The sequence below is a fragment of the Protopterus annectens genome, chromosome 7.part1 (genome assembly GCF_019279795.1).
Source record: "Protopterus annectens isolate FY-2018-M chromosome 7.part1, PAN1.0, whole genome shotgun sequence".
NCBI classification, from domain to species: domain Eukaryota; kingdom Metazoa; phylum Chordata; order Ceratodontiformes; family Protopteridae; genus Protopterus; species Protopterus annectens.
Window position 1 is genome coordinate 143,043,942 of NC_056740.1, and position 26,056 is coordinate 143,069,997.

Consider the following 26,056-nt stretch of genomic DNA (forward strand, 5'->3'; position numbering starts at 1 on the left):
GGATGGCAAAACTATAAAGCATTAGGAGCTGCCAAAATGCCCTGTAAAATTGCAGTGGCAAAACCAGCCCTAGATTTAGACTAAAGTGGAAGGTGGTAATGCTTAGAGAAAGTATGCACTGAACTCCAAGTAGCTGCCTCCAAAATATCTTTAGTAGCCACCCCCCTTAAAGCTGTAGAAGTGGCAGTAGCCCTAGTGGAATGAGGCCTAATCCCAGCTGGAATCTCCTTACCATGATGGGAATAACAGAAAGCAATACAAAAACCAATCCACTTAGAAATAGTCTGTTTTGAAACAGGTTTGCCCTGAGAACCCAAAGCAAATGAAACAAACAACTGCTGAGACTGCCTGCACCCTTTAGTTCTGCTCAAATAATATCGCAACTGTCTGTGTACATCCAAAGTGTGCAAAATCTTTTCCCCTTTATTTTGGGGGTTTGCATAAAAAGTAGGTAAATGAATAGTTTGGTTTAAAGCCACACTAGAAACCACTTTAGGCATAAAGGAAGGGTTAGTACGCCAAAGATACCCTGTCCTTGTGGAAAATTAGAAAGGCTCAACCGCCATAAGGGCCTGTAATTCAGAAACCCTTCTCGCAGAGGTAATGGCCAACAAAAAAGCAGTCTTCCATGATAAATATTTCAACTCGGCAGTCGCTGCAGGCTCAAAAGGTTGTAGAGTGAGTTTCTCCAACACAAAATTGAGATCCCAAGCAGGAGTAGGAGCTCTACGTGGGGGTCTTATATTCTTTGCCCCTCTAAGGAATTGCTTAAACAAAGGATGAGAAAATAATGGTGGGTCACAGTCATAGTGAGCAGAAATTGCTGCAGCATGAACCTTAATAGAGGAGAAGGACAAACCTTTGTCCAATAACTCAGTAAGGAAGAGCAACACTTAAATTAGGTTTAGAAACATCAAAGTCCTTTGCTGTACTCCAAAGTAAAAATCTCCTCCATTTATCAGCGTACACTTTCCTTGTACTAGGCCTTCTGGCCTCCAAAATAACATTCAAAACTTGTTGCGGAAGTTGAGACCCTCCAGGGTTTAAAACAGAATATGCCAGGCTGTTAGATGTAGAGAGTGAAGTTTGACATTGAGTAAATGACTGTTCTCCTGAGACAGCAGGTGTGGAATCGAAGGCAAAGGCCATGGAGGCCCGTACCAGACTTCTCAGTAATGGGTACCAGTGCTGTCGAGGCCAATCCGGAGCTATTAAAATCATGGTTGGCTTGTCCTGTCTGACCTCCAGGAGTACCTTTGGGAGGAGAGGCAGAGGTGGAAAGGCATACACGTGAAGATTGCTCCAATTGAATGAGAGAGCATCCACTTTCCAAGCTGTGGGATGAAACCTTTTTGTGCAAAACTTTGGCAGCTGGTAATTTAGAGGAGAAGCGAACAGATCTATGTCTGGAGTTCCCCATAATACTGTCAATATTTGAAATACATGAGGATCCAATTTCCACGGGATCCATAATTTGTCTGCTCAACACATCTGCTAAGGAGTTCTGTGCTCCTGGCAGAAACCTTGCCTGAAGATTCAGCTGTAAACTGAGAGCAGTCTCCCACAAAATCATTGCTTGCCTGCATAGAGGATAAGAATGTTTGTTGATGTACCACATGACAGTTGTGTTGTCTGTTAGAATCAACACCTGCCCTGGAAGAAGTAAATCCTTGAAAGCTATCAATGCAAATTGGACTGCTAACATCTCCTTCAAGTTGATATGTAAATGTCAAGTCTGGCAGGCCACGTGTCTTGTATCCATTTTCCATTCAGATGAGCTCCCCAAGCTTTGTCTGAGGCATCTGTCGTTAGAATCTGACTTTCTCTGGTCGGGTCACAGAGAGTCCCTTGTTTAGGTGACATTCCTGAGCCCACCACAAAAATTCCTTTTGGATGCAAGGTATTATCTGAATGACAGTGTCCAAATCTTGGCAGTTACATTTTGAGATACCATTGTAGCTTCCTCATATGCAGTTTGGCATTGGGAAGCACCAGAATACAAGATGCCATGAACCCCAAGGCTTGAAGGACTGTCCTTGCAGTCAGCCTGGACTGACGAGACAATAGGTGGAAGTAAAGAGAAAGATTCTTTTGTTTGTCCGGGGTCAAAGGCCATCTGGGATGCTGTATTCAGTCTCACACCCAGAAAGCACATGTCCTGAGAGGGTACTAGACTGGACGTTATTTCGCTCACAGAATACCCTAGGCATCTTAACACTGCCATCACATACTGTAAATGATGAAGAAGTTCGTCCTTTCCTTGAGCCAGAATCAGGCAGTCGTCCAAATAAGGATAGATTTGTATTCCTCTTAGCCTGAAGAAAGCTACCACTGAGCCAGAACCTTTGTGAACACTCTGGGCGAGTAGATAAGCCAAAGGGCAATGCAGAGAACTGATAATGAAAAGTCCCAGCCCGAAAACGCAGATACTTCCTGCAACAGGGCCTGATAGGAATATGAAGGTAAGCCTCCTTGAGATCCAGAGTCACCATCCAGTGATCTTTGCCCAGCAGAGGTAAAAGCTGTTGTAACGTCAACATTTTGAACTTGGGAATGTCCAGATATGTGTTGAGGATAGATAAATCCAAAATTGGTCTCCACGTGTTCCCTTTCTTTGGTACTAGAAACAGGCGAGAATAAAATCCTAGGCCCACTTCTGGCAGAGGGACCGGTTGTATAGCTCCTATTTGTAGTAGTAGAGAAATCTGTTTGTGAGCCTCTAGTCTTTGTTGAGGAGGAACGTCTGGCATGCCTTTGAAAGGAGGTAAGGTATGGAAATAAAACTTGTAACCTTGGTGTATGATATCCAATACCCATTTGTCTTGGGTAATTAAAATCCAATTTTCCTTGAAGAGTGCCAACCTTCCTCCCAAAGGTGCTGCCAGGCAAGAAGGATCTGGCAGCTGAAAAGTAGGTCATTGGGCCTGTTTACGAAAGGACTGGCCCCTGCCCTCACTCGAAGACTGTGCAGGTGAACTCCATGTTCTAGGTCTGAAGGAACTCTGAGCTCTGCCCCTACCACGCCTAGACGTACCCCTAGACTGACAATGAGAGGAAGGATCCCTTAGCAGGCCAATTTCTACTAAACTTTGGGGGCTGAACTTGCAAAAAATCTTTAACAGTCTGCATAGACTTAGCCTTGTCTTCCAATTTCTTCAGGACTGATTCCACAGGTGGACCAAACAACACTTCCGACTGCAAAGGAGCATCCAAAATCCTTGTCTTAACATGGTCAGATAAATTCTGATCCTTAAGCCAGGCGTGCCTGCGAAGAACTGAACCAGTGGCAGCCACCCTAGAAGAGGCCTGCACAGCATCAAAACCACACTGTAAAGAATGCTTACCCACCTGTTCAGAGACATGCACCAAATCTTGTAATTCTTTACAGTCAATGCCTTCTGCCAGAGCATCCACCTTAGATTTCAATTGTGAAAGGAGAAAATTTTGATATTTCAACATATGAAACTGGCAATTCAAAGCCCTCATAGCTAAGGTAGAAGATGTATAGACCTTCTTTCCCCATCTATCCAAAGCTATGGCCTCTTTATCTAGAGGAACCGGATTCTTTACAACAGAGGCCTTGACCCCCTTAGGTCCTTGACTAACAGTTTCTGGGTCCGCCCTAGGACTCTTATATAGATATTTATGAGCCTCAGGCACCCTGTAATACCTATCCGGTTTAACAGGCGCAGGAGGCAGAGAATCAGGATTAAGTGAAGCCTCTGAAAATACATCCTGCACAACATCCAGAACAGGGGTATAGCTAAGGGCCTATGTTGAGGTAAAACAAAAATTCCCTAAGCCTTTTCCGTGAATCAGAGAAGTCCTGACCTTCCCACTTAAAATGTTCCCTCATAGAATGAAGTGTCTCTGAAAAGAAAAATCCTCGGAGGAGAAGCAGAAGGAGTGGAATCTTCTGCATCAGAATCAGAATAAGGAGAGTACTCCTGCAAGTCTTCAGCCGAAGACTCTGAAACATCAAGCCTGCTCAAAACTTTCCAACTCTGGCTCCACCCTAGGCCTCTTCTCAGGAGGGGCAAAGAACCTCTAATCAGAGTAATCAAATCTTCTGCCATTTTAAGCATGTGCTTCTTAGGCACAGACCCTGCTGAACTAGGACTGACACCAACAGAAGCTAAACCTGGCCTGCCTCTGGAAGAAGCCTTGGAAACAGAAGGAGAGGGCCTAACCACCCTGGGAAGGGAGGGAGTACAGAAACCTGAGAAGCCCCTTCAGCCTGACCTGCCTCTTGAGAGGCCACATCCTGCAAAACCAAAGTCTCCCCCTGAGACTCCAGAGAAGCCTCCATCGGAACCACCGGTTCCACTGAAGCCTCTAAAGAACCGGCGTCCGAACGGACGACTCATCTTGCCTGGGTTTAACCGCTTTGTCTTTGCGCCTTCAGGAAGCGGGCCGGAGTATCCGATGGCATATTATAATTGCACCGCTCAAGACCAGCCTAGCACAATCTAACCTTCGCAATAGTGCTTATTAAACCTAGCACAAAGCGACACCACTCACGCCGTGCTCAGGCCCCAAACAAGGAATGCACAAAGAGTGATAATTATCTGTTTCCCACAAGAAATACAATTATTCACTTTTTCTGACATCCGTAATACACTGAGACAAGAAAACAAAATATTCTAACGGGTACTTAGCCAACTTGGATTCGCCTGAAACTCCGAACGAAATTTCAGAACGCCGAACGCCACTTGCAACGCTGCTTCTGCATCGGACCATGGCAAAAAGACTGAGGATATGACGTCGGTCATGCGCATTTGTACCCTGACGTCCTGATGTCAGTTTTAAGCACCTTGACCGACGTCAGCCTAATACTTTGGTATTCGGGCCGACCGAGGACAGCGGACTACCCATATGTAAGGACTGCAGCAATGTGAGATGAAGAACATCATCTACATTTATGGTAGGTACAAAACTGTACTATGCTCATCGTGTTACCCTGCTGCAGTCATCACACTTGGGTAGAATCCCAAAGCTAAGGATGGGAGGTGGAGTCAAACAGGGTTAGAAGAGGCTAGAAGGCCCTGCAAAACTGCAGTGGCGAAGCCAGCTCTAGACTTAGAGTAAAGTGGTAAGTGATAGTGTTTGGTGAAGGTGTGTACTGAACTCCAAGTTGCAGCTTCCAGAATATCCTTGGTTGGCACCCCCCTGAGGAAGGCTGTAGATGTAGCTGCTGCCCTGGTGGAGTGGGGCCTTATGCTAGCAGGAACTGGTTTTCCATGATGGGTGTAGCAAAAACGTATGCAATGTCCTATCCATTTGGAAATGGTCTGTTTTGAGATCGCCTTTCCTTGTGATGCTGTAGCACAGGATACAAAAAGTTGGTCAGATTTTCTGAAAGCCTTAGTTTTATCCAAGTAGTAACGTAGTTGCCTGTGAATGTCCAAGGAATGCAGGAGTCTTTCTCCTTTGTTCTGTGGATTTGGAAAGAAGGTGGGTAAGTGGATGGTTTGATTTAGAGCCACACTGGATACCACCTTTGGCATAAAGGAGGGGTTAGTTCGTAGAGAAACTCTGTCTTGATGAAAAATGAGGAAGGGCTCTACTGCCATTAGTGCCTGTAGCTCTGAGACTCTTCTGGCTGAAGTAATTGCTAGCAGCAGGGCAGTCTTCCATGATATAAAGTTTAAGTCAGCTGAGAAAGCTGGCTCAAAAGGTGGCAGGGTAAGTTTTTCCAGAACAAAATTTAGGTCCCAAGTTGGTGTTGGCGCTCTCCTGGGAGGCCTAATGTTTTTTGCCCCTCTGAGATACTGCCTTAGAAGTGGATGTGAAAATAAGGGAGGATCCGTGTTGTAGTGAGCTGAAATAGCTGAGGCGTGGATTTTAATAGATGAAAAAGAAAGTCCTTTGTGTAACATCTCAGTTAAATATTGTAGAATCTGTGGCATGTCCGGCTGAAGGGTATTTTGGCCTTTAGCTTGGTTCCAGGCACAAAATCTTTTCCATTTGTCTGAGTAGGCTTTCCTGGTGCTGGGCCTCCTGGCCTCCAGAATGACATCCATAACAGCTTGTGAAAGAGGGGCTGGCTGGTTGCTTAGGTGATGTGCCATGCAGCCAAATTTAAGGTTTTGAGCTGGCTGTGCAGAATCTGACTGCTTTGTTGTGTGAGTAGATGAGGAATTTGTGGTAAAATCCATGGTGGGCCCTGGGCCATGTTTGCAAAATTTTGAAAGCTGATGGTTTTGGGGGTTGGCAAACAGGTCTATGTCTGGGTGCCCCCATTCTTGAGTTATCATTGCAAATACTTGTGGATCCAGTTTCCACTCGTGGGGATCCATGATGTTTCTGCTTAGGTCGTCTGCCAATGTGTTCTTTTTTCCTGGCAGGAATTGGGCTTGTAACTTGAACTTAGTAAGCCAGTGCCGTGTCCCACAAGGTCATTGCTTGCCTGCATAGAGGGTAGGAGTGTGTACCCCCTTGTTTGTTTATGTACCACATTACTGTGGTGTTGTCTGTCCTTATCATAAGCTGTCCTGGATGTAAGAGGTCCTTGAAGGCTGTCAGAGCATTCTGTACAGCTAGCATTTCTTTTTGATTGATGTGCAGTTTCCTTTGATCTGCAGTCCATATACCTTGAACGCACCGTCCTGCCATGTGTGCCCCCCAGGCATAGTCCGATGCATCTGTTGTCACAGTTTGCCTGGCTGGGGCTAAGGTGAAAGGCTGACCCTTGTTGAGGTGACATGCCTGTGACCACCACAGAAACTCCTGTTGAAGGCAGGGAATGAGAGGTATCATTGTTTCCAAGCTGTGGCTGTGTTGAGTCCATACACTTTTCAGGTACCATTGTAATTTCCTCATATGCAGTTTTGCAAATGGTATTAGTAGTATACAAGATGCCATGAAGCCCAAGTCCTGCACAATTTTTCTTGCAGGGAGTTGGGTCTTTGTTGCCATTATTTTGAAGTATTGAGTTAGTTGTAGTTGTTTGTCTGGAGTCAGATAAGCCATCTGGGCCGCTGTATTCAAGCTGGCACCCAGGAATGTCATATTTTGTGAGGGCACTAGTTTTGATTTCTTTTCATTTACTGTGTATCCTAGGCAACTTAGAAGGTGTTTTACAAAAGTCAGATGTTGTAAGAGAATGTCCTTGCTTTCTGCTTGGATGAGGCAGTCGTCCAGGTATGGGTATATTTGAATTCCTCTTTGTCTGCAGTATGCAATTACTGGTGCCAGGCATTTTGTGAAGACCCTGGGTGCAGTAGATAAGCCAAAGGGCAGTGCAGAGAATTGGTAATGGGTTGAACCTGCAATGAAACGGAGGTATCTTCTGCAATTTTGTCTGATAGGGACATGCAGGTATGCCTCCTTGAGGTCCAACGTTACTAGCCAAGCTTTCTTGCCCAACATGGGAAGAAGCTGCTGTAGTGTTAGCATCTTGAATTTGGGTACTTGCAAGAAGGTGTTTAGAATTGAAAGGTCCAGAATGGGTCTCCAAGCATTGTCCTTTCTGGGGACTAGAAAGAGCCTTGAGTAAAATCCTTGGCCTTGCTCCTGTGTAGGTACCAGTTGAATGTCTCTCATGTCCATGAGAGCTGTAATTTGTTTTTGTGCCTCTGCCCATTGATTTTGTGACAAGTTTGGCATTCCTTTTATCCTTGGCAAGGTGTGGAAATTGAATCTGTATCCTTGTGAGATAATGTCTAGGACCCATTTGTCCTTTGTGACGATGCGCCAGCTGACTATAAAAAATGCTAATTTTCCTACCAAGGGAGCTGCCAAGAGATTTTTGCTTGGCAGTTTGAGGTTTAAGTCATTGTGTTTGCCTTCTAGTAGTTTGGGACCTGTCTTCTCCTCCCTTCTGTGTTGCACTGCCCCATTGGCGAGGTTTGTAAGGGATTTGTGCTTGTCCTCTTCCCCTTGGGCATCTGTATTTACCCCTCTGTGGTCTGTCAGAAGCTGGAAAGGACCAATTTTTTGCTGGCCAATTTCTGCTGAAGCGTGGGGGTTGTACCTGTAAGAAATCTTTGACCGTCTGCATAGATTTTGCCTTATCCTCCATTTTCTTTAAAACCTCTTCTGCTTTAACCCCAAATAAGACATCCTGCTGTAAGGGTGCATCTAATAACTTTGCTTTAACATGATCAGGCAGAGTTTGTTCCTTTAACCAAGCATGCCTACGTATAACAGACCCAGTAACAGCAGCTCTACAGGACGCTTCCAAGGAACCAAATCCACATTGTAAAGTATGTTTGCCCACCTGTTCAGCTGCATGCAGCAGATCCTGCATTTCTTTGAATTCAGACTGTTGAGGGTGTGTGCTCATCTTTTGTTTTATTTGAGACATTAGGAATTGCTGGCATTTCAGCATGTGAAATTGACAATTTAGTGCTCTCATAGCTAGAGTAGCTGAGGTGTAAACCTTCTTCCCCCACCTATCTAGTGCTCTGGAGTCCCTTTTCAGAGGGTACAGGATTTTTAACCATAGAAGACTTAGCCCCTTTGGGACCCTGGGAGATGGTCTCTGGGTCAGCAACAGAGCTTTTGTAAAGGAATTTGTGTGAGTCAGGCACTCTATAATATCTATCTGGTTTGGCTGGAGCAGGAGGCAGAGAATCTGGATTTAGACTAGATTCTAAGTAAACATCATCCACAATGTCTAAACTGGAGGGATAGCAAGTGGTCTGTGCTGGGGGAGTAAAATAAACTCTCGGAGCCTTTTCTTTGAGTCGGAGTAGTCCTGACCTTCCCAGTGGAAATGTTCCCTCATGGTATGTAAGGTTTCCCCAAAGGAATAGTCTTCAGGGGGAGAAGCTGAGGGAATGGAATCTTCAGCATCAGAATCTTCATAAGGGGGAAAGGAATAATCCTGTTCCTCAGAGGAGCCTGAGGAAATAGACACTTGATCAGAGGAGGCATAATCCTCCTCTTGTCTAGGCCTTTTGTCTGGGGGGGGTTAGGAACCCCTGATTAAAGAAATCAAATCTTCAGCCATTTTAAGCATCTGTTTCTTAGGCATGGGGCCTTGAACAGGAGACTGATGTGCAGTCTTTTTTGGTTTTAGAGGAGTCTTAAGCTTAGCATAAGATTTTATGGTGAGAATAGTCGGTCTGAAGACACCTTCTGAAACCGAAGGTGTTTCCGCAGCACCGGCTTCTCCTTCTGCAATGTTGTCGGTAGGGCCTAAAGAAAATGGCTGCGTCGGCCTAGAACTCTCTACTTGAGAATCCGAAGCGCTCTGGGGTTCCAATTCTGCGGTCGTCAGGGGCTGCGTAGGCGCCTCACTGAAAACCGGAGAACCAGCGACCAGCCCAGCCGAGGCCTCGGAGTCTGGCTTGGATCTAGGCTGCCTGTCTTTATCTTTGCGTTTTTTTATGCACGCCGGTAGTCGGTTACTCCGACGGCATAGTGTAATTAAATTTCCTATCGAAGTAGTGTCGTGCGAAATCAAAGCGTCGCTTTATAGTTCGCTTATTGAACTTAGCACAAAACCGACAACTAGTGACGTCGTGGTCTGGGCCTAGGCAAGGTATACAATAAGAATGAAAGTCCTTATGAGATATTTGCTTCCCACAAGAAATGCAATTGTTAACTTTTTCTGAGATCGGACTGAGGCAAGAAAAGGTTCCCCAATGGGGTACTTAGCTTTGAAGACTTCGGACTGAAATTCAATTCGAAAATCTCAGGTGTCCGCCGACCGGCACTTGCGAACTGCTTCTGCTTCGGGCACCGCGCAGAAAGAAAGATTGAAGAAATGGCGTTGGATGCCTCTTATATACCCCTGGCGCACTGACATCAGGGAAGAAGCGACAGTAACCGACGCCAGACCAAGACTTTGGAATTCAGGCCGACTACGGGACCGCCTGATGACAGGATAACCCAAGTGTGATGACTGCAGCAGGGTAACACGATGAACATCCAGCAGACATACCAGCATTCAGAATGACAACTGAAGATGATGTATGGACTGACGGCAAAGAAATTCTGAGGGTGGTACGTCCCCACGTCACATTTATGCCATACACTGTGTGCGGGAAGCATATGTGTGATGTACGGTGCACCCATTACAACCTAAAGGCTTTTGTATACCTTCTGGACATCAGACTACCATTGGCAGGGGATTCTTACTGTAAAGAATAGTACAACACTGATATGGAAGGGCATCTCAAGGTGTAACACAAGACACAAAATCTTAAGAAACATCTGAAATCTAGGGCTATAGAAATGTGGTGTTAAGCATTTTTCATATTGAAGAATAACAGAAAATTAAAATGGGAATGAGAGGTAACAGGTTGTGAAAAGATAACATTTTGAACTTGGGCACTCTCACAAACTGGTTTAAAAAGGAAAGATCTGGAACTCATCTCAATGAAGCTTCTTTCTTTGGCACCAAAACCATTCTTGAATAAATTTTGCTATGTCTACTTCTTTTGTTTTCTGTAAAAGCTGTAGAGGTAGCATTAAATCCCTTGACAAACTTGGAGAAGGAAGGAAGGAAAATTAGTGAATCTCCCAGAATCAGCTTAACACACTGATCACATTTTTTAAGGACCTGAGCAGCAGATGGCCCAAAAACTACCTCTCTGTCAAAGGAAGAAATCAAAATTTCAGCTTTTAGACCCTCATGAAAGTTCAATGTATGAAGTCAAGCAAATCACATAATGGTTCCAGTAGCATCAGCCAAATCATAAGCATGTTTCAAAGACTGAACAGCCGTTTGAAACACAGAGGAAATAAAATTACACATGCCATAATATTCCTCATTCTCAAAAGAGGCAAGCATAAACTTAGACATACAAGCTAGACGACACAGAATTCTTAAAACATGTAAGGAATACATTTCTCCAAAATATATAAAAATGCCCCATCCTTATCAGGAGGAGAGAGACTGGCATTAACTATATGTTTAGCAGCAGCTGGGTCTACCAGAGAAAGGATTGCTGGGTCTGATCTGGGGTTAGAATATGAAAACTTATAAAACTGTGGAACTTTATACAATCTATATGCTTTCTTGGGGGGTCAACAAGCTGGCTGTCAGTGAAATTACAATCTGTAATAAATACATCTTCCAATACTGGAAAAACAGAAGTAACTGGCTTAGTTTCAGGAAATTCCAGTTGCAGTAAATCATAATATTTAAGAGACAGTGAAATATAATTTGTTCCCACTGAAACAAAGGATTCCTTATGGAAATTGTTTCAGAACAAGAGAAGCCCTCAAAGGGACTGTCAACCCCCTCAAAGGGACTGTCAAACTCAAACACTAAGAGAAACAGCAGAATTTGTACAGTCATTTTGCAGTTCAAAATCTTAAACATTCTCAGAAAATTAGGAATCCATTTTCTTTTACCATGAAAAAGAAGAAATGTAAGGATCAACGACCTGAACTAAACCTTGACCCAAGTGCAATAAATCCCTCCTGTTTGAAGTAACTGATACAGGAAAAGACAAAGGATAAACTTTTTGTTTCTTTCTGAAAGGAAATTCTGAAGATGCAGAACTAGTTTGAAAAGGCAAATTCTCCTTAAGGATAGGCACTCCAGTCTGGTTAAACACATATAAATTCCCTACAGCTTCTCCAATGACTGATAAAGTGTATTATACAACGACCCCCCATTAATATTCAAAAACGTGCACGCTGATTGGTCAGCGTGCACGTTGTAAATCAGAGTTATAGTAATGGAAAAGGGTCCGGTCGCCCAGACTTTTTCCATTACTACAACATTTTTTTTACAGCAACGGAGAACGCAAGATCTCCGTTGCTTCACACTGTCTCGCTATGTTAAACGAGTTTAACATAGAGAGACAGCTTTAAAAAAAGCAACAGAGATTCTCCGTTGCTTTTTTTAAAGCTGTCTCGCTATGTTAAACTTCTTTAATATAGCGAGACAGTTTGTAAAAGGCAAAGGAGATCTTGCTTTCTCCGTTGCTTTTTTCAAAGCTGTCTCGCTATGTTAAACTTCTTTAATATAGCGAAACAGTTTGTAAAAAGCAATGGAGATCTTGCTTTCTCCGTTGCTTTTGCCCACAGCTCTGATGTACTGCGCAGGCATACGCATGCACAGTACATCAGAACTGCCACAGAATACCAGACAGCTGCGGAAGGGCAGCAAGGAGGCATTATACAATGTCATTATTTAAGAAAAGTAATTATTTTTTTTCTTAAATAATGTCATTGTATAATAACAATAACCCACTTCTGGGTGTGGGTAATGCTGGATTTACCCACAGTTGGCTTTGTTTGGCCACTCGGGCTTCGCCCTCGTGACCAAACCACACCAACCGTGAGTAAATCCAGCATTACCTACACCCAAGCGTGGGTTATTGCTATATTCTCCTTTGCCTGCCAAAGTCAGCCTTGCAGCTGCAGAGGACATATCTAACCCATGGTCCATGGTAGTTGTAGGGACTATACCAGAGAAAGCCAAATAAAAAGATGAATGGTCAGAGGAACCAGAAGAGATCACAGGAGAGTTACCCATCTGTGGCCCAGGCACTTTAGTAGCCTGCTATAGTGGCAGAAGATGCTTGTTATTTTTTTTTCTTTTGGTGGCTGAAAGAAGGAAGAACCTAGGAACTGGTAGGTTGTTCTACAGTAAAGCAAACACAGATGCCTGATTCCAGAGGAAATCCAAGCAATGACTCAATAAAATGGCCAAGCATTAGAAAAGTCAAATTTTCCACCAAAAACACATTGGAAAGCATTTTACATGTTCACCCCAAAGGTAAAACAATAACACTATTTTTCTTGGTAAAAGTTCTAACCAAGTTGTGGGAAAAAGTTGTTAAATTAAAAGGTAATGCTCCTGAATAAAAATTACTGAAAGTCATGTGACAGTCTGCAATAACACTTTCTCCTAGCTTAAAAACTTAAAAACCCAAAGGTTCCCCCCAAAAAAGGGAACTGTTCTCCGGCAGCAGGAAAGGTCCGAGGGGTTGGCAACCAAACTGCTGTTTTTCTTCAGCTCTGCTTGAGCTGACCAATGATTTAGGTGCAAGAAAGGTGCTCATAAGCTTTGGAAGCTGGCCAGCTGTTACATTCATAGCAGCATATACCCCCCTCCATACAGCTAAGGCTGCTACAGCAGTGATCAATATGATGAACATTTTTCAGTTAAAGACAGCATAGCAGCAGTATCACAATTTCAGTAAGTACTCATGCAGCCCATCTTCCATGTGGATTCTGTACCATGGGGTTATTGTAGTCTGTTTCATTCCACACACCTACTATATGCTGGCATGTGTAATGCTGATGCTAAGCAGGCCCATGATGTAAATACAAGTGTGACTCATCAGTGCATATGCCATGTAATGGGCTTCCCTCCCATCCAAGGCTAGTACTAGCTTTGTGCCTGTTGCCTGCCAGGATAGCCTCCATCCCTTTGGCATCCTGAACAGGATAAAGTATATTTAAACAAAGGGGGGCAACTAATGATTCAATTAAACAACCTATTTACAAAGCAAAGGAACTTACAAGAAAGTTCCGACACTTTTTTATGTAATGACGGTAAACCAGACATTACCGATAAACCAAACCCAAGATACTATTAAAAGTCTTGCTCCTACCCAAAAAAAATATATGTATATATATATATATATATATATATATATATATATATAGATATACATCTCACTCTCTCTCAAGATGAATCAAGGAATTAATTTGATACTCAGAATGCCAAACGTACTCACCTTGAATCATCATATTCAACCCACTGGTACATTTCAACTTGCCGTTTCAGTTTCGCTGCTTGTATAGAGATTCCATAGTTTGGGTCAAAAAGCGGCTGGCACAATAAAAGTGAAAATATATTTTATTTGTATCACATTGTCAAAAAATAACAATACAATAAAAATATGAAATAAATATGTGTATTTTCTAAGCAATGAATTGTGTGTTTCTTGATATTAATCAAAATGAAGACAGCTCCAATATGAAAAGAAATTTGAGTATTTTTAATACACATTTGACAACAGGCAAGGAAAAATGGTTTTGCTAGAAAATATATTTACTACACCAAGAGTGATACTCTACAGACAAAGTCAATTGTCAGGCCTTCACAAAAGCCAACTACAATTCTCAAAAGGCACAAATATTGTTTAACAATTATTACAGAAAACCAGTTCATGTATCCCTGGCTATGCCAGGAAGTACTTAAAAACAATCAGCCATTTAAGAAAACCCATAATCTGAGACTGCATATTTATTTACTTATTGATACTTGGTAACCAGGTAAGTCAGAGTGGGTCAGGAAAGTACAGTTGTGTACGCTTACCATAAATGTAGATGTTAGAGTGTATTCACTGTTGCAGTCCTAACCAATGGGTTATCCGGCTCCCGGTAGCCCTCGATCAGCCAGAATACCAAAGGTAAGTAAATATGACATTGGCTGTCGTCGGTTGAAAAGGACGTCAGGACGTCCGATGCAAAAGGAGGCAGCCGACGTCACTTCCTCAGTCTTTCTTGCCATAACAGTCAGAAGCCCCAGAAAACAAGGCTTAAACCAAAAGCAATTTTGGCAAATAATATCAAATTTAGCCTGTACCTTAGGAAAAGGGAATAGGAGAGGACCAAAAAGGGGAAGGAGGGAGGGAAACCAGGACTGCAACAGTGAATATACTCGAACATCTACATTTATGGTAAGTGTACACAACTGTACTATGTTCATTGTGTTTCACTGTTGCAGTCCTAACCAATGGGTTGATTACCAAAGCCCAGAGAAAAGGGAGGAGGAACCAACAGAATCAAGGATTGGAGATAATGCCCTGCAGAACAGCAGTGGCAAAACCTGCTCTGCCTCTAGAAAACAAAGGCAAATGATAATGCTTTGTGAAAGTGTGAACAGAAGACCATGTGGCAACATCCAAAATGTCTTTAGTAGGGACACCCCTTAAAAAAGCTGCAGAAGTGGAAGCTGCTGTAGTTGACTGGATCATAACCCCTTGAGGAGGAACCTTACCATGAAAGGAATAACAAAAAGTAATACAATGTTCAATCCATTTAGAAATGGTTTGCTTAGAAATAGCCTTGCCCTGGGCTCCAGGGGCAAAACTGACCACTAACTGTGCTGATTTCCGAAGGTCTTTATTCCTATCCAGGTAAAACCTGAGCTGTCTGTGCAAATCAAGAGAATGTAGGATTCTTTCACCTCTATTTTGAGGATTAGGAAAGAAGGTAGGAAGGTGTATGGACTGATTAAGAGTCAGGCTAGAAACCACCTTAGGCATAAAGGAGGGGTTGGTTCTCAGAGAGACCCTATCTGCATGGAAAATAAGAAAAGGCTCCACAGCCATCAAAGCTTGCAGCTCCGAAATCCTCCTTGCTGAAGTTATAGCCAAGAGGAAGGCAGTCTTCCAAGAGAGAAACTTTAAATCTGCAGTAGAAGCTGGCTCAAAAGGAGGAAGTGTGAGTTTCTCTAGAACAAAATGAAGATCTCAGGCTGGAGTAGGTGCCCTTCTGGGAGGTTTCAAGTTGCAAGCAAGTCTGAGAAACATTTTCATCAGGGGATGAGAGAAAATAGGTTGCTCAAAAGAACAATGAGCAGAAATGGCTGAAGCATGGATCTTGACAGAGGAAAAAGAAAGACCACCCTGAAGCAAATCAGCCAGGTATTCCAGGATCAGAGGAAGGGTAGGCTGAGAAGAAGATTTCCCTCTAGCCTGCATCCAATGACAGAATCTTTCCCATTTGCCAGCATAAGACTTCCTAGTGCTAGGCCTCCTGGCCTCCCTCAGCACGTCAACCATCTGCTGAGGAAGGGAAGAAGAAAAGGATGGATTCATACAATAAGCCATGCTGCCAAATGGACAGACTGAAGAAGAGGATGTAGAATGCTTCCCCTGTCCTGAACCAACAGATCTGGCTTCAGAGGAAGATGCCAAGGAGAAGACTGGGAGAGACTGCAAAGCAGTGGATACCAATGCTGTCTGGACCAGTCCGGAGCTATGAGAATAGTCCTTGGTCATTCGTCCCTGATCTTCAATAATACTCTGGGAAGAATAGGAAGAGGAGGAAAGGCATAAACTGACAGCAACGTCCAAGGGAAGGACAGAGCATCCACTTTCCAGGCTCTGCTGTGATGCTGTCTGGTGCAAAAAAGAGGTAGAAGATGCTTGTCTGGGGAGGAGAAAAGATCTACTTGAGGTGTGCCCCAACGTTGAATGATGCTGTAAAAAACTGCTCTGTTCAGCTGCCACTCGTGAGGATCCAGGGTCTGTCTGCTCAACTGGTCTGCCAAAACATTGAGCCTTCCTGGAAGAAATTGAGCTAGGAGATACAGGCCCAGGGATGCTGCTATGGACCAGAGATTCATGCTCTGCCTGCACAGGGGGTAAGAATGAGTCCCTCCCAGTTTGTTGATGTACCACATGACTGTGGTGTTGTTTGTTCTGATGAGCAGGGCTCCCGGAGAAAGAAGATGCGTGAAAGCTAGTAAGGCCTGCTGAACTGCTATCAACTCCTTTAGATTTATGTGCAAGTGCACCTGCTGGGCATTCCAATGTCCCTGTATGCATCTACCATCCAGGTGAGCTCCCCAGGCGTAGTCCGATGAGTCTGTGGTAAGAACCTGAGTGACAGGGGGTGGGCGAAAAGGCATGCCTTTGTTTTGTAGACAGGCTGTCGCCAACCATAGAAACTCTGTCTGCAGGCATGGAAGCAGAGGAATTATCATATCCAGGTCCTGTGTGTGTTGACACCAAATGTTCTTGAGGTATCATTGCAATTTCCTCATATGCAGTCTTGCATATGGACTCATGAGAATGCAAGAGGTCATGTATCCCAGAGCTTGCAGGTATTTCCTTGCAAGGAGCTGGGACAGGTTTGCCAAGTCCTTGAAGTAAACTGAAAGAGTTGCCTGCTTCTACTGGGTGAGATGTATCATCTGGGCGGCTGTGTTCAGACTCGCTCCCATGAATGTTATCTCCTTGGATGGCACCATTTTTAATTTTTCCTCATTGAGAGTTTAACCCAGTGAAGAAAGAAGAGTCTTTACAAATTCTAGATCCTTTAACAGCTGTTCCTGAGAATTTGCTTGAATTAGACTGTCGTCCGAGTATGGATAAATCTGAATTTTCTTCTACCTGCAAAAAGCAATGACTGGAGCAAGGCACTTTGTGAAAACTCTGGGAGCAGTAGATAAGCCAAAGGGCAGGGCAGAGAATTGATAATGCTGCATGCCCACCCTGAAACAAAGGTATTGCCTGCAACTTTCCCTGATAGGGATGTGCAGATAAGCTTCTTTGAGATCCAAAGTTACCAGCCAGGAATCCTTTTCTAACATTGGCAGCAACTGATGCAGAGTGAGCATTTTGAACTTTGGAATTACCAAGAAAAAGTTCAGATGGATAAATCTAGGATAGGATGTCAGGTGCCTTTTTTTGGAACTAGGAAAAGTCTGGAATAGAAACCCTGGCCTACCTGCTGAGCAGGAACTGATTCTATTGCTCCCAGATGTAACAGAGACAAAATTTGTTTTTCTACTTCTGCCCTTTGGTTTGGAAGAGCATCCGGGAATCCTTTGGGTACTGGAAAGGTGTGGAAAGAAAACTTTTGTCCTAGGGATAGAGTTCTGAGTACCCATTTCTTGTCCATGATGGTGGCCCAGACATTTGCAAAAAAGGCCAACCTTCCCCTAAAGGACTCTTCGGGCAGGCAAGAACAGGCAGAAGTTGGACAGTCATTGTGAATGTTTGGACTGAGATGCAGGCTTAGAACTTCCCGCCTTGGAAGTGGAAGCCTGCCAACGCTTAGACCTTGGAGGGGTAGCCCCCTGCCCCCTAGAAGATTTGTAACCTCTAGTCTTAGAATGGTTCTGTCTGCTGGTATCAGGAAACATCCAATTATTAGAAGGGCAATTCCTGTTAAAGCGAGGAGGTTGAACTTGCAGAAAGTCCTTAACTGTTTGCATAGACTTGGCCTTATCCTCCATCTTCTTGAGCACTTCCTCTGCTTTGCTGCCAAAAAGACTGTCCTTATGCAAAGGTACATCTAAAAGCTTAGCCTTGACAGGCTCTGGTAGGGGCTGTTTCCTGAGCCAAGTGTGCCTTCTAATAACAGATCCATTAGCTGTAGCCCTGCAGGAGGCTTCTAGAATGTCAAAACCACAATGTACTGAATGTGTATTGACAAGACTAGCAGAATTCAGCAAATCCTGCATATCCTTACTTTCTGCCAACAGAGGCACACTTGCTATCCTAGACTTAATAGCTTCCAAGGTGTGCTGCTGGTACTTCAGCATATGAAAAAGACAATTACTAGACCTAATAGCAAGAGTGGCAGAGGTATAAACGTTTTTATCCCACCTATCTAGGTTCCTAGATTCCCTGTCAGAAGGAACAGGATTTTTGGTAACAGTGGCCTTAACTCCTTTAGGGCCTTGAGAAATAACCTCTGGATCAGCCAACGGATTCCTGAAAAGAAACAAATGAGAATCAGGGACTCTATAATACCGGTCAGGTTTCCTGAGAACAGGATGAACCGAATTTGGAGTCAAGGAATTTTCCAAAAAACATCATCAACCACTTCCAACACTGGGGGAATAGCCAGAGGCTTATGCTGAGGCAAATCCAAAAACTCTCTACTGCTTTTCTTACATTGGGGATAATCCTGACTTTCACATTTAAAATGCTCCCTGAGAGTATTCAAAGTATCATCAAAAGAGAAATCCACAGGAGGAGAAGCAGAAGGGTTGGACTCCTCTGAATCCTTAAAAGGAGAAAAAACTTGAGAAACTTCCTCTTCATCAGCCAAAATGCTAGAAGTATCAGAACCAGAAAAAGACAAAGCCTCAGGAGAAACATCCCTGCCCCTTTTAGAAGGAGGAGGCTGTGAATCCCTAATAAGAGTCAAAAGGTCATTAGCCATTTTAACCATTTGGGATTGAGGGGAACGAGAAGAAACTGGAGCCTGCTTTTTCACAGGCTTAAGACTAGAAGATTTAACTGCAAGTCTGAAGGACTTGGGAGGCCTGGCAACCACCAAAGTTACAGCGGAGGTCGTCGGTATGAGCTTGCTGTCTGAACGAAGAACGGAGGCCTTGGACACCAGAGTCAGCTTAGCGGGTCTGGATCCAGCTGAAGAGATGACAGGCGAAAGTTCAGAGGGCAAAATGGAAGCCGGAGGACTGGGGGACTCTGAAATGTTCTCAACCGTGGCCTGCGGTTGAAAATCTGCAGGCTGCAGGGTCTGCAAAGGCACCTCACTGGCTACCGCATGACTGACGACCAACTTAACATCATCCGAGGACTTGACCCTCTGAAGCCTGTTGCAGTCCTTATCCTTACGCTTCTTGGGGATATCTGAAGACTAAAGACCAGTGGATACCATACCGACAAACTCAGGCCAAACTCTAAAATGTTTGGCTAAAAGTTTAGCCAAACGACGAATAGTATGCAAGTTAAAGGAAGCACAGAGATCACAATTGGGAACGTTGAGGATCCCCAATGGGGTACTTAGCTGTAGTTGACTTCAACTTTGTAGTCAGAAACCGAAAATGGTAAGCTGACCGGCACTCGTGCAAGAAATGATTCTGCTTCGGGCTCCGCAACAAGGAAGACTGAGGAAGTGATGTCGGCTGCCTCCTTTTGCATCGGACGTTCATTACAACCGACGACAGCCGATGTCATATTTACTGACCTTTGATATTCTGGCCGATCGAGGGTTACCGGGTGCCGGATAACCCATTGGTTAGGACTGCAAGAGTGAAACACAATGAACATCCCATTTTCAGCAGAGGCCCGGGGAGAAAAGCTCCAACAGTAAAAGTACAGTCAAAGATTATACAATTCGAAAATTATAAAAGACATCAACATACATTTCCAGAATGGATTACAGACAAATATGTTATACAGCCTTGCTAAAACACACATATATTAGGTCTAATGTGGTTTTTACATGTAATTCATTACAGTTAGTGGTACATTATAACAGTATTTGTCAAAAACATCTGTTTAGTTTTGACTTCAAAGTATGAAGAGAAGTTGTGGAAAAAAGCACACTGACTGTAAGTAAACATGACAGAGGTTAGCAAGTACAAGAAACCAGGGAGAGGAAAAGATTCTGCACATACAGAAGAGAAGTATAATGAGGGATGTGTAAGAAGGAGGTGTGATGAAGGATAGGAAGAAGTTTTGAAAGTAGTTTGGAAAGATAGACAATCAAATAGTTACCTGATAATAGTTTAAAGACAAATGTGAAGGGTAGGGGAGATAGATTACATATCGTAGCCTTTGCTTGGGGGCATAGGCAGATGTGGGAGATGAGGTAGTGGTCTTTTAGTGTAAGTCTGTAGGTCTTAAAGGATTCAATGGGAGTAATATATGGAGGTAGGGCATTCCAAAGTTTTGCTAAGGCACAGGAGTACAGGCTGTTCCCAGCTCTTTTAGTAGATCTATGTCCATTTAGCAGTAGTTTATTAGTAGAACAGAGATTTTTAGGTGGGGTGGAAGGCTGTAAGATAGGCTTTAAGGTGAGGCAGCTAGAAGGTTTGTAAATTATTCTGTAAGCGAGAGATAGCTGCACAAAATTCAGGTAGTGGGGAAACTCTAGCCAGTTTAGTTTAAGGGCATAGCAATGGTGTGAGCGATTGGGTACACCAGTTGCAAACCTGGCAATTTTGTGGTAACATGACTGGAATTTGTTCTTTAGGGATGTGTGGAGGTTAGTGAGTATAGGGGCCCCATAAACCACGGAAGGGTGTAGGAGGGTACTTGCAAGTGTTGTATTGATTGAGGCATAAATTGTTTATGTCTGTATAGTTTACAGAGTTTGATGTGTGTCTTTTTAATTGTATTAAGAATATGTTGTTCAAAGGTAAGTTTATTGTCAATAGTGATACCTAGTAGTTTTGCCTGAGTAATTATTTCAATTTGAGTTTTATTCTCTTTATACATTTTGAGCTCATATGTGAATGGCTTTAGTGAAAACATTAGGACTTTAGTTTTGCTTGGGTTTAGTAGCAGTTCTAGTCACATTTTGATAGAAGTGAATGCATCTTGTGTAATTTTTAAGAGGTGGTGAGGGTTAATGGATGAAGAGATAATAGTAGAATCAGTGTACTGGTTGAGTGTGCTTTGAAGGGAGGCAGTATAAAGGTTATTAATGAATAATGTTGAAGAGTTGGATCCTTGAGGGACTCCAGTACTATTTACCTGGTATTCAGATAGACTAGTTTGCAACTTAACACAAGGAGAAACATTTTTGGGTAGCCTGTGAGCATCCTAGTATACAAAGTTGCAGGTCAAGTAAGTTTACTGATGTTAGCTGGCCTGTGTCCATAGCTTTGTTCACAGTCTCTGTAAAGGACAGCAATTCTGTGGCGGTGCTATGCGCTGGTTGAAAACTGTGTTGGATGGGAGAAAGAAGACTGTTGTCTAAGATAAATTTTAATAGTTGTAAGTGTATACACTTTTCAAGTAATTTAGAAAGTGGGGAGAAAATAAACATGGGTCGATACTTTGATAATTCACTGTTTATTTGTTACCCTTGTGCAAGAGAATGACAATTTATTTTTTTCCAGAGCTTTGGGATGTTGGATTCAGAGATGGACCTACTGGCATACTAACTGGGTAGGCCAGGGGTCTGCAACCTTCACTATCAAAAGAGCCATTTTTAGCCCCTCTTCCACCAAATAAAATTCATCTGAAGCCACAAAACCTATTTGACCCCTAAAATGAAGATAACACAACACAATGTATACAGTTTTAGATATAGTTATTATACTATATATAAAAGAACCAAGTTTATAAGAGCATTATTTAAAATCCATTCCTATTTTTGTTCCTTTGTTGGGATTTTTATTGGGATCGCTCAAATGGTCTCAGTGTGTGAGGTGCATGTGCGTGCATGCGTGACTCATACCTCTCAACCTCTTGGAAGAAATCTGGATAAAGACATAAATAATGGGAGGACAAAGGCCCAGAAATTGGGACACTTTTTAAATATTGTTCTTACAAACTTAGAAAGTTGATAGAATAACAGGTTTTGCATTGGCATGAATTTTCTGAAGGGTATGAAGTCTGAAACCCAAATGTCTGTCTATATTTTTGGATTTCAGCCCTTAATGATTTGCCAATGATTTTACAAAAAAACACAATTTTATGAGAAACAGACCAAAATATGAGGCAAAAATCAGAACATTCTGTGAAAATCTGCACAGATGAGAGGTAATTGTGCATGTGGAAAATGCATGTTAACAGAAACTGTGTTATTCGAGCATGTTTCTAAGTTTTAAGAGCAATATTTAAAATCTGTTCCTATTTTTCTTCCTTTGCTCCTCCTTTACCCCTTTATTTGTGGCTCTGTCCAGATTTCTTGTGGTAAGGGTTTCAGAGGTATGGTGGAGAGGTATGGAAACCTTTCAGGAGATGTTGCTGCTGCCAGGGGATTGCTCAATCACTCTCAGTGTGTGTGTGGAATGCATGGTAACAGAAACCATGTTATTCTAGCATGTTTCTAAGTTTATAAAGTTTATAAGAGCAATATTTACAATCTGTCACTCGATCAGTGTGTGTGTGTGTGTGTGTGTGTGTGTGTGTGTGTGTGTGTGTGTGTGTGTGTGTGTGTGTCATGCGGCACAGTGGCCATTATTTTTCAAAGCTTCAGGGAGCCAATGCAGAAGGGTGGAAGAGCTGCATGCAGCTCCAGAGCCACAGGCTTCAGACCCCTGTTCTAGGGCTGTAATCTCACCCACCTCTTCCAATGACCCAATACATGAGACATAGGAATAACATAGTAAGCATGTAAAATGTCCCCAGTCACACCAATCAGCATGCCTGCATTGTAGCGGAAGCTGGTTTACACAAAGACTCAAGCATATGCCATGGAATGATGATGTGTTCTTCAGAAATGTAAATATTAAAGGTTGAAAGACAAAGGAGAGGTAGGCCACAACAGCCCCTCCAATGATCAACTCTCTCCTCTTCTGCCAAATGATGAAAAACAGTTGGGTAAAGAAAGGCAAATCTCTGCTGGAAAACAGACCATTCACAAGAAGTGATGGCGGCTGAAATTTTCAATGCTCCAAGGAGGAAAAATATGAAGCAACAAGATCAGGTGGAGGCTTCTTAATTTTTGACAAGGACTGAAGCAAAAAGGACTTAGGAAAACAGCCAGTCAAAGAACATATGTGAATAAGTAAGAGGTAAATTAAATTTTACTGTTACTGCAGTATTTCAAAAAAAGTTACACATTTATCTACTGGAATATTTCTACTTAAACTACAATCTGCAATATTTATGCATGCAACCCTTAAACCACTCAAAATGATATTCCATTGAAATACAGATTTAAATACAGTGATGGTACAGCAACAATGTAAGCAGCCACACTATTATTAAATATAACTTCCAAATAGCAATAAAACTGAAATACCTTGGATGTCCTGAGTGGTCCAGTCAGATGCACCAGTTTTCCATCAATCTGCTGATTAACAAAATTGACATCTTCAAGAGAAACCACCAAAGACAGGCCTTCATTTAGTGAATTAGCAGTCTGCAAAGCTCGACCCTTCAAGAAAAACAGAAAATCTAATAATGAAAGACGGCATCATTTGGACTGCAATATATATTTCCATACTTCATAAGAATAAGCAAATAAAACAATAAATGTCTTAAAGTTTGTTAAACTTTAAAAGCACCCAGTATTTAACATCTGACAAGACAACAAACGCATCCATAAGGTTAAAAATAAACAGTTGATGTAGCTATTCAAGGAGAATTTACCCATGGAATAAACAAGAAAAAGAACACCCACTATGAACTACTGAAAACTTAAGAGGAAAAATCTGACAATTTTGGGTGACTATAGCAGGGTGCAAGTCACAGATATCAAGACATTTTAGCTCAAAAACTATTTGACAAAAAGGAGGAAAAAAAAAAAAAAAGACTTCAAGCACTATCTGTGGGTTTGAACCGAACCACACAGACGGAGGCATCCTAATTTTCAGTGACTGGCCATCTAGTCTGAGAAAAAATGGACGTATGGTTATATAAGAATTTGCCATAACAGTAGATGTTCAAACAGATCTTTGCTGTAGTAATCCACACTATGGAGACTTCAGCTAGGAAAGACGTAACATTTCAATTGACTTTCAGAGTTCAGAACCCTTCCCCCTCCAAGGCTGGCAGACATCCATCCATCAGGGATGACATGATGCGCTTAGAATTACACAGACAGTTGCCCAGGCCACAGAAAGAGAGAAAAGAGAAGCTAGAGATCCTATAAGAGAAATACGAAGGGTTGGTAGCACGAATATGGGGTACTTCACCAATGTCTAGGATGACCGATTCAGAAAGAGGAGGATGGACATGGCAGGGAAAATAGTACTACAGCAGTGATCTAGTTGAAAATCTACTACTATGGCAATTCTCATACAAATGTACTATGGGTGATTAATAGTACTTAATGTTAAAAGAAAATAATTAATTATTTGATTGTTTAATAGTTGGTAGTTAATGTATGTATAAAATGGCACTGTTTTTTTCTTACTGATGTACTCGTAGAAGGCGCTTGTTGCCGAAGCGCTAGAGATTTGAGAAATTCTTGTTAATAAAGTGCTTATTGGTGATTACTAGCTTTCTACTGGCTGTTTTGTTGTATTTTTGTTCTTTTGGGACATTCCAGTCATGGTGTTTGTATGTTACAAGATGGCCTGTGATCCTAATAATCAACTACCGAGGATTTTGAGAGATGATGATGGTCTGGATGTTACCCAAAAAAAGCATGTATCAATATGTGGTGTCTATTCAAGAGGCGTCCTCAAGAACTGGTTCGAGAGGTGAGCAGAATTTTATTAACTGGGAACACCTCATAGAAAACGGCCGTATACAACGTATATCAAATCCGTTTGACTGCGTGGGTAAGAACCACTCTGTTTCCTTTTCCATGGATGTGTCTGACATTATTTACAAACTAGAACAGCTTATGATGAAAAACTGCAGTTTACCTTAATATTTTGAGCCTGCAATGCTACATTCAGCTTGATATTACACCAAGGGGGTTGGGTGCCTTTAAGAATCCATCTAAACCCTTTGATGTTTCAGATGAAGCTGAAAAACGGCTTCAAGATAGATGGATTGCAGCTGCCCATCGGTGTGCCACGAGTGGGTGAATATTTCTATAGAACGAGACATTTTATTACAATGAAAGCTGAAGGAAGAAATTTCTACCGTGTGTACTTCCTTAGCAGCTAAAATTAGTCCCGCTCGTATACAAACCCAGCTTGTTGACATTAATGATAAACTTACTGATCTTGAACAAGACCTTATGAAAAAGAAAAAAACGAAACTACAGAGATTCAAGGGACTACAATAACCATAAAGCTTTAATTTGGAAAGCAAATAAGACTAAATCACATCAATAGTTTTCAAATAGTGGCAAAATGGGTCATAATGGTGCTAGCAGTTCACATCAAGTGTTTTTGACACTTCCAGAGGCTCTACGGACTGGGATATGGATGACCAACAGTATCCACCTTTGCCTCAAACTCAAAAGCCTTAATATTTGAATAATACTCCTTGAAATAGAAAGAGAAGAGTGGATTTGGAAAGAAACACTGATGATGGTTTTCGCCACGAACAACAAACTTTTAGTCATAGAGGAGCTTATCAACAGCATAACAAATGGACTAGATGGAACTGAATTTTTACATTGTGACTTTGGTCTTTATGGTGAGAATAACATTGTTATAAATTTATCCCAAGTGGAATTAAGTGAAATACAAATGTATATTTTAAATAAGGGTCTTAATTTTGTGCCTATTGTGATGCCTAGACCCTATATGTTTAAACTTGAAGTATACAGACTGTGTAGAAAATTACATTTGCTTAACTATTTTTCTAGAAGGGATTTATCTGTTGGTACCAATGATACTTTTATTTCTAATGAAGATATTTCTGATTTAGATGACAGCTTTTATTCTTGTGCTTCAGATATAGATGAGTTAAATGGTTACTGCTATCTTAATACTACATCTGTGAAATGTTCCAGTGACTTTATCCCACCTTTTTTGCATGAAGGTGTGCAACAATTTTCAGCTATGGTCAACTTTTCTTTAGAACATACATATCAAGAATTTATGCAAGCTGGGAATTCTTTT

General features: G+C 42.3%; 1 protein-coding gene across 2 annotated transcripts in view; it reads right to left on the bottom strand.

The window, feature by feature from the left end:
- TMEM43 (transmembrane protein 43) overlaps nucleotides 1–26,056 on the bottom strand; it is an 881,455-nt gene that overhangs the window by 782,149 nt on the left and 73,250 nt on the right. For both annotated transcript variants that reach the window (XM_044078600.1, XM_044078601.1), the window contains exons 3-4: nucleotides 23,332–23,466; nucleotides 13,653–13,747 (exon numbers count right to left, since the gene is read on the bottom strand). In XM_044078600.1, the coding sequence (XP_043934535.1) occupies nucleotides 13,653–13,747; nucleotides 23,332–23,466 (230 nt within the window). The remainder of the gene's footprint in view (nucleotides 1–13,652; nucleotides 13,748–23,331; nucleotides 23,467–26,056) is intronic.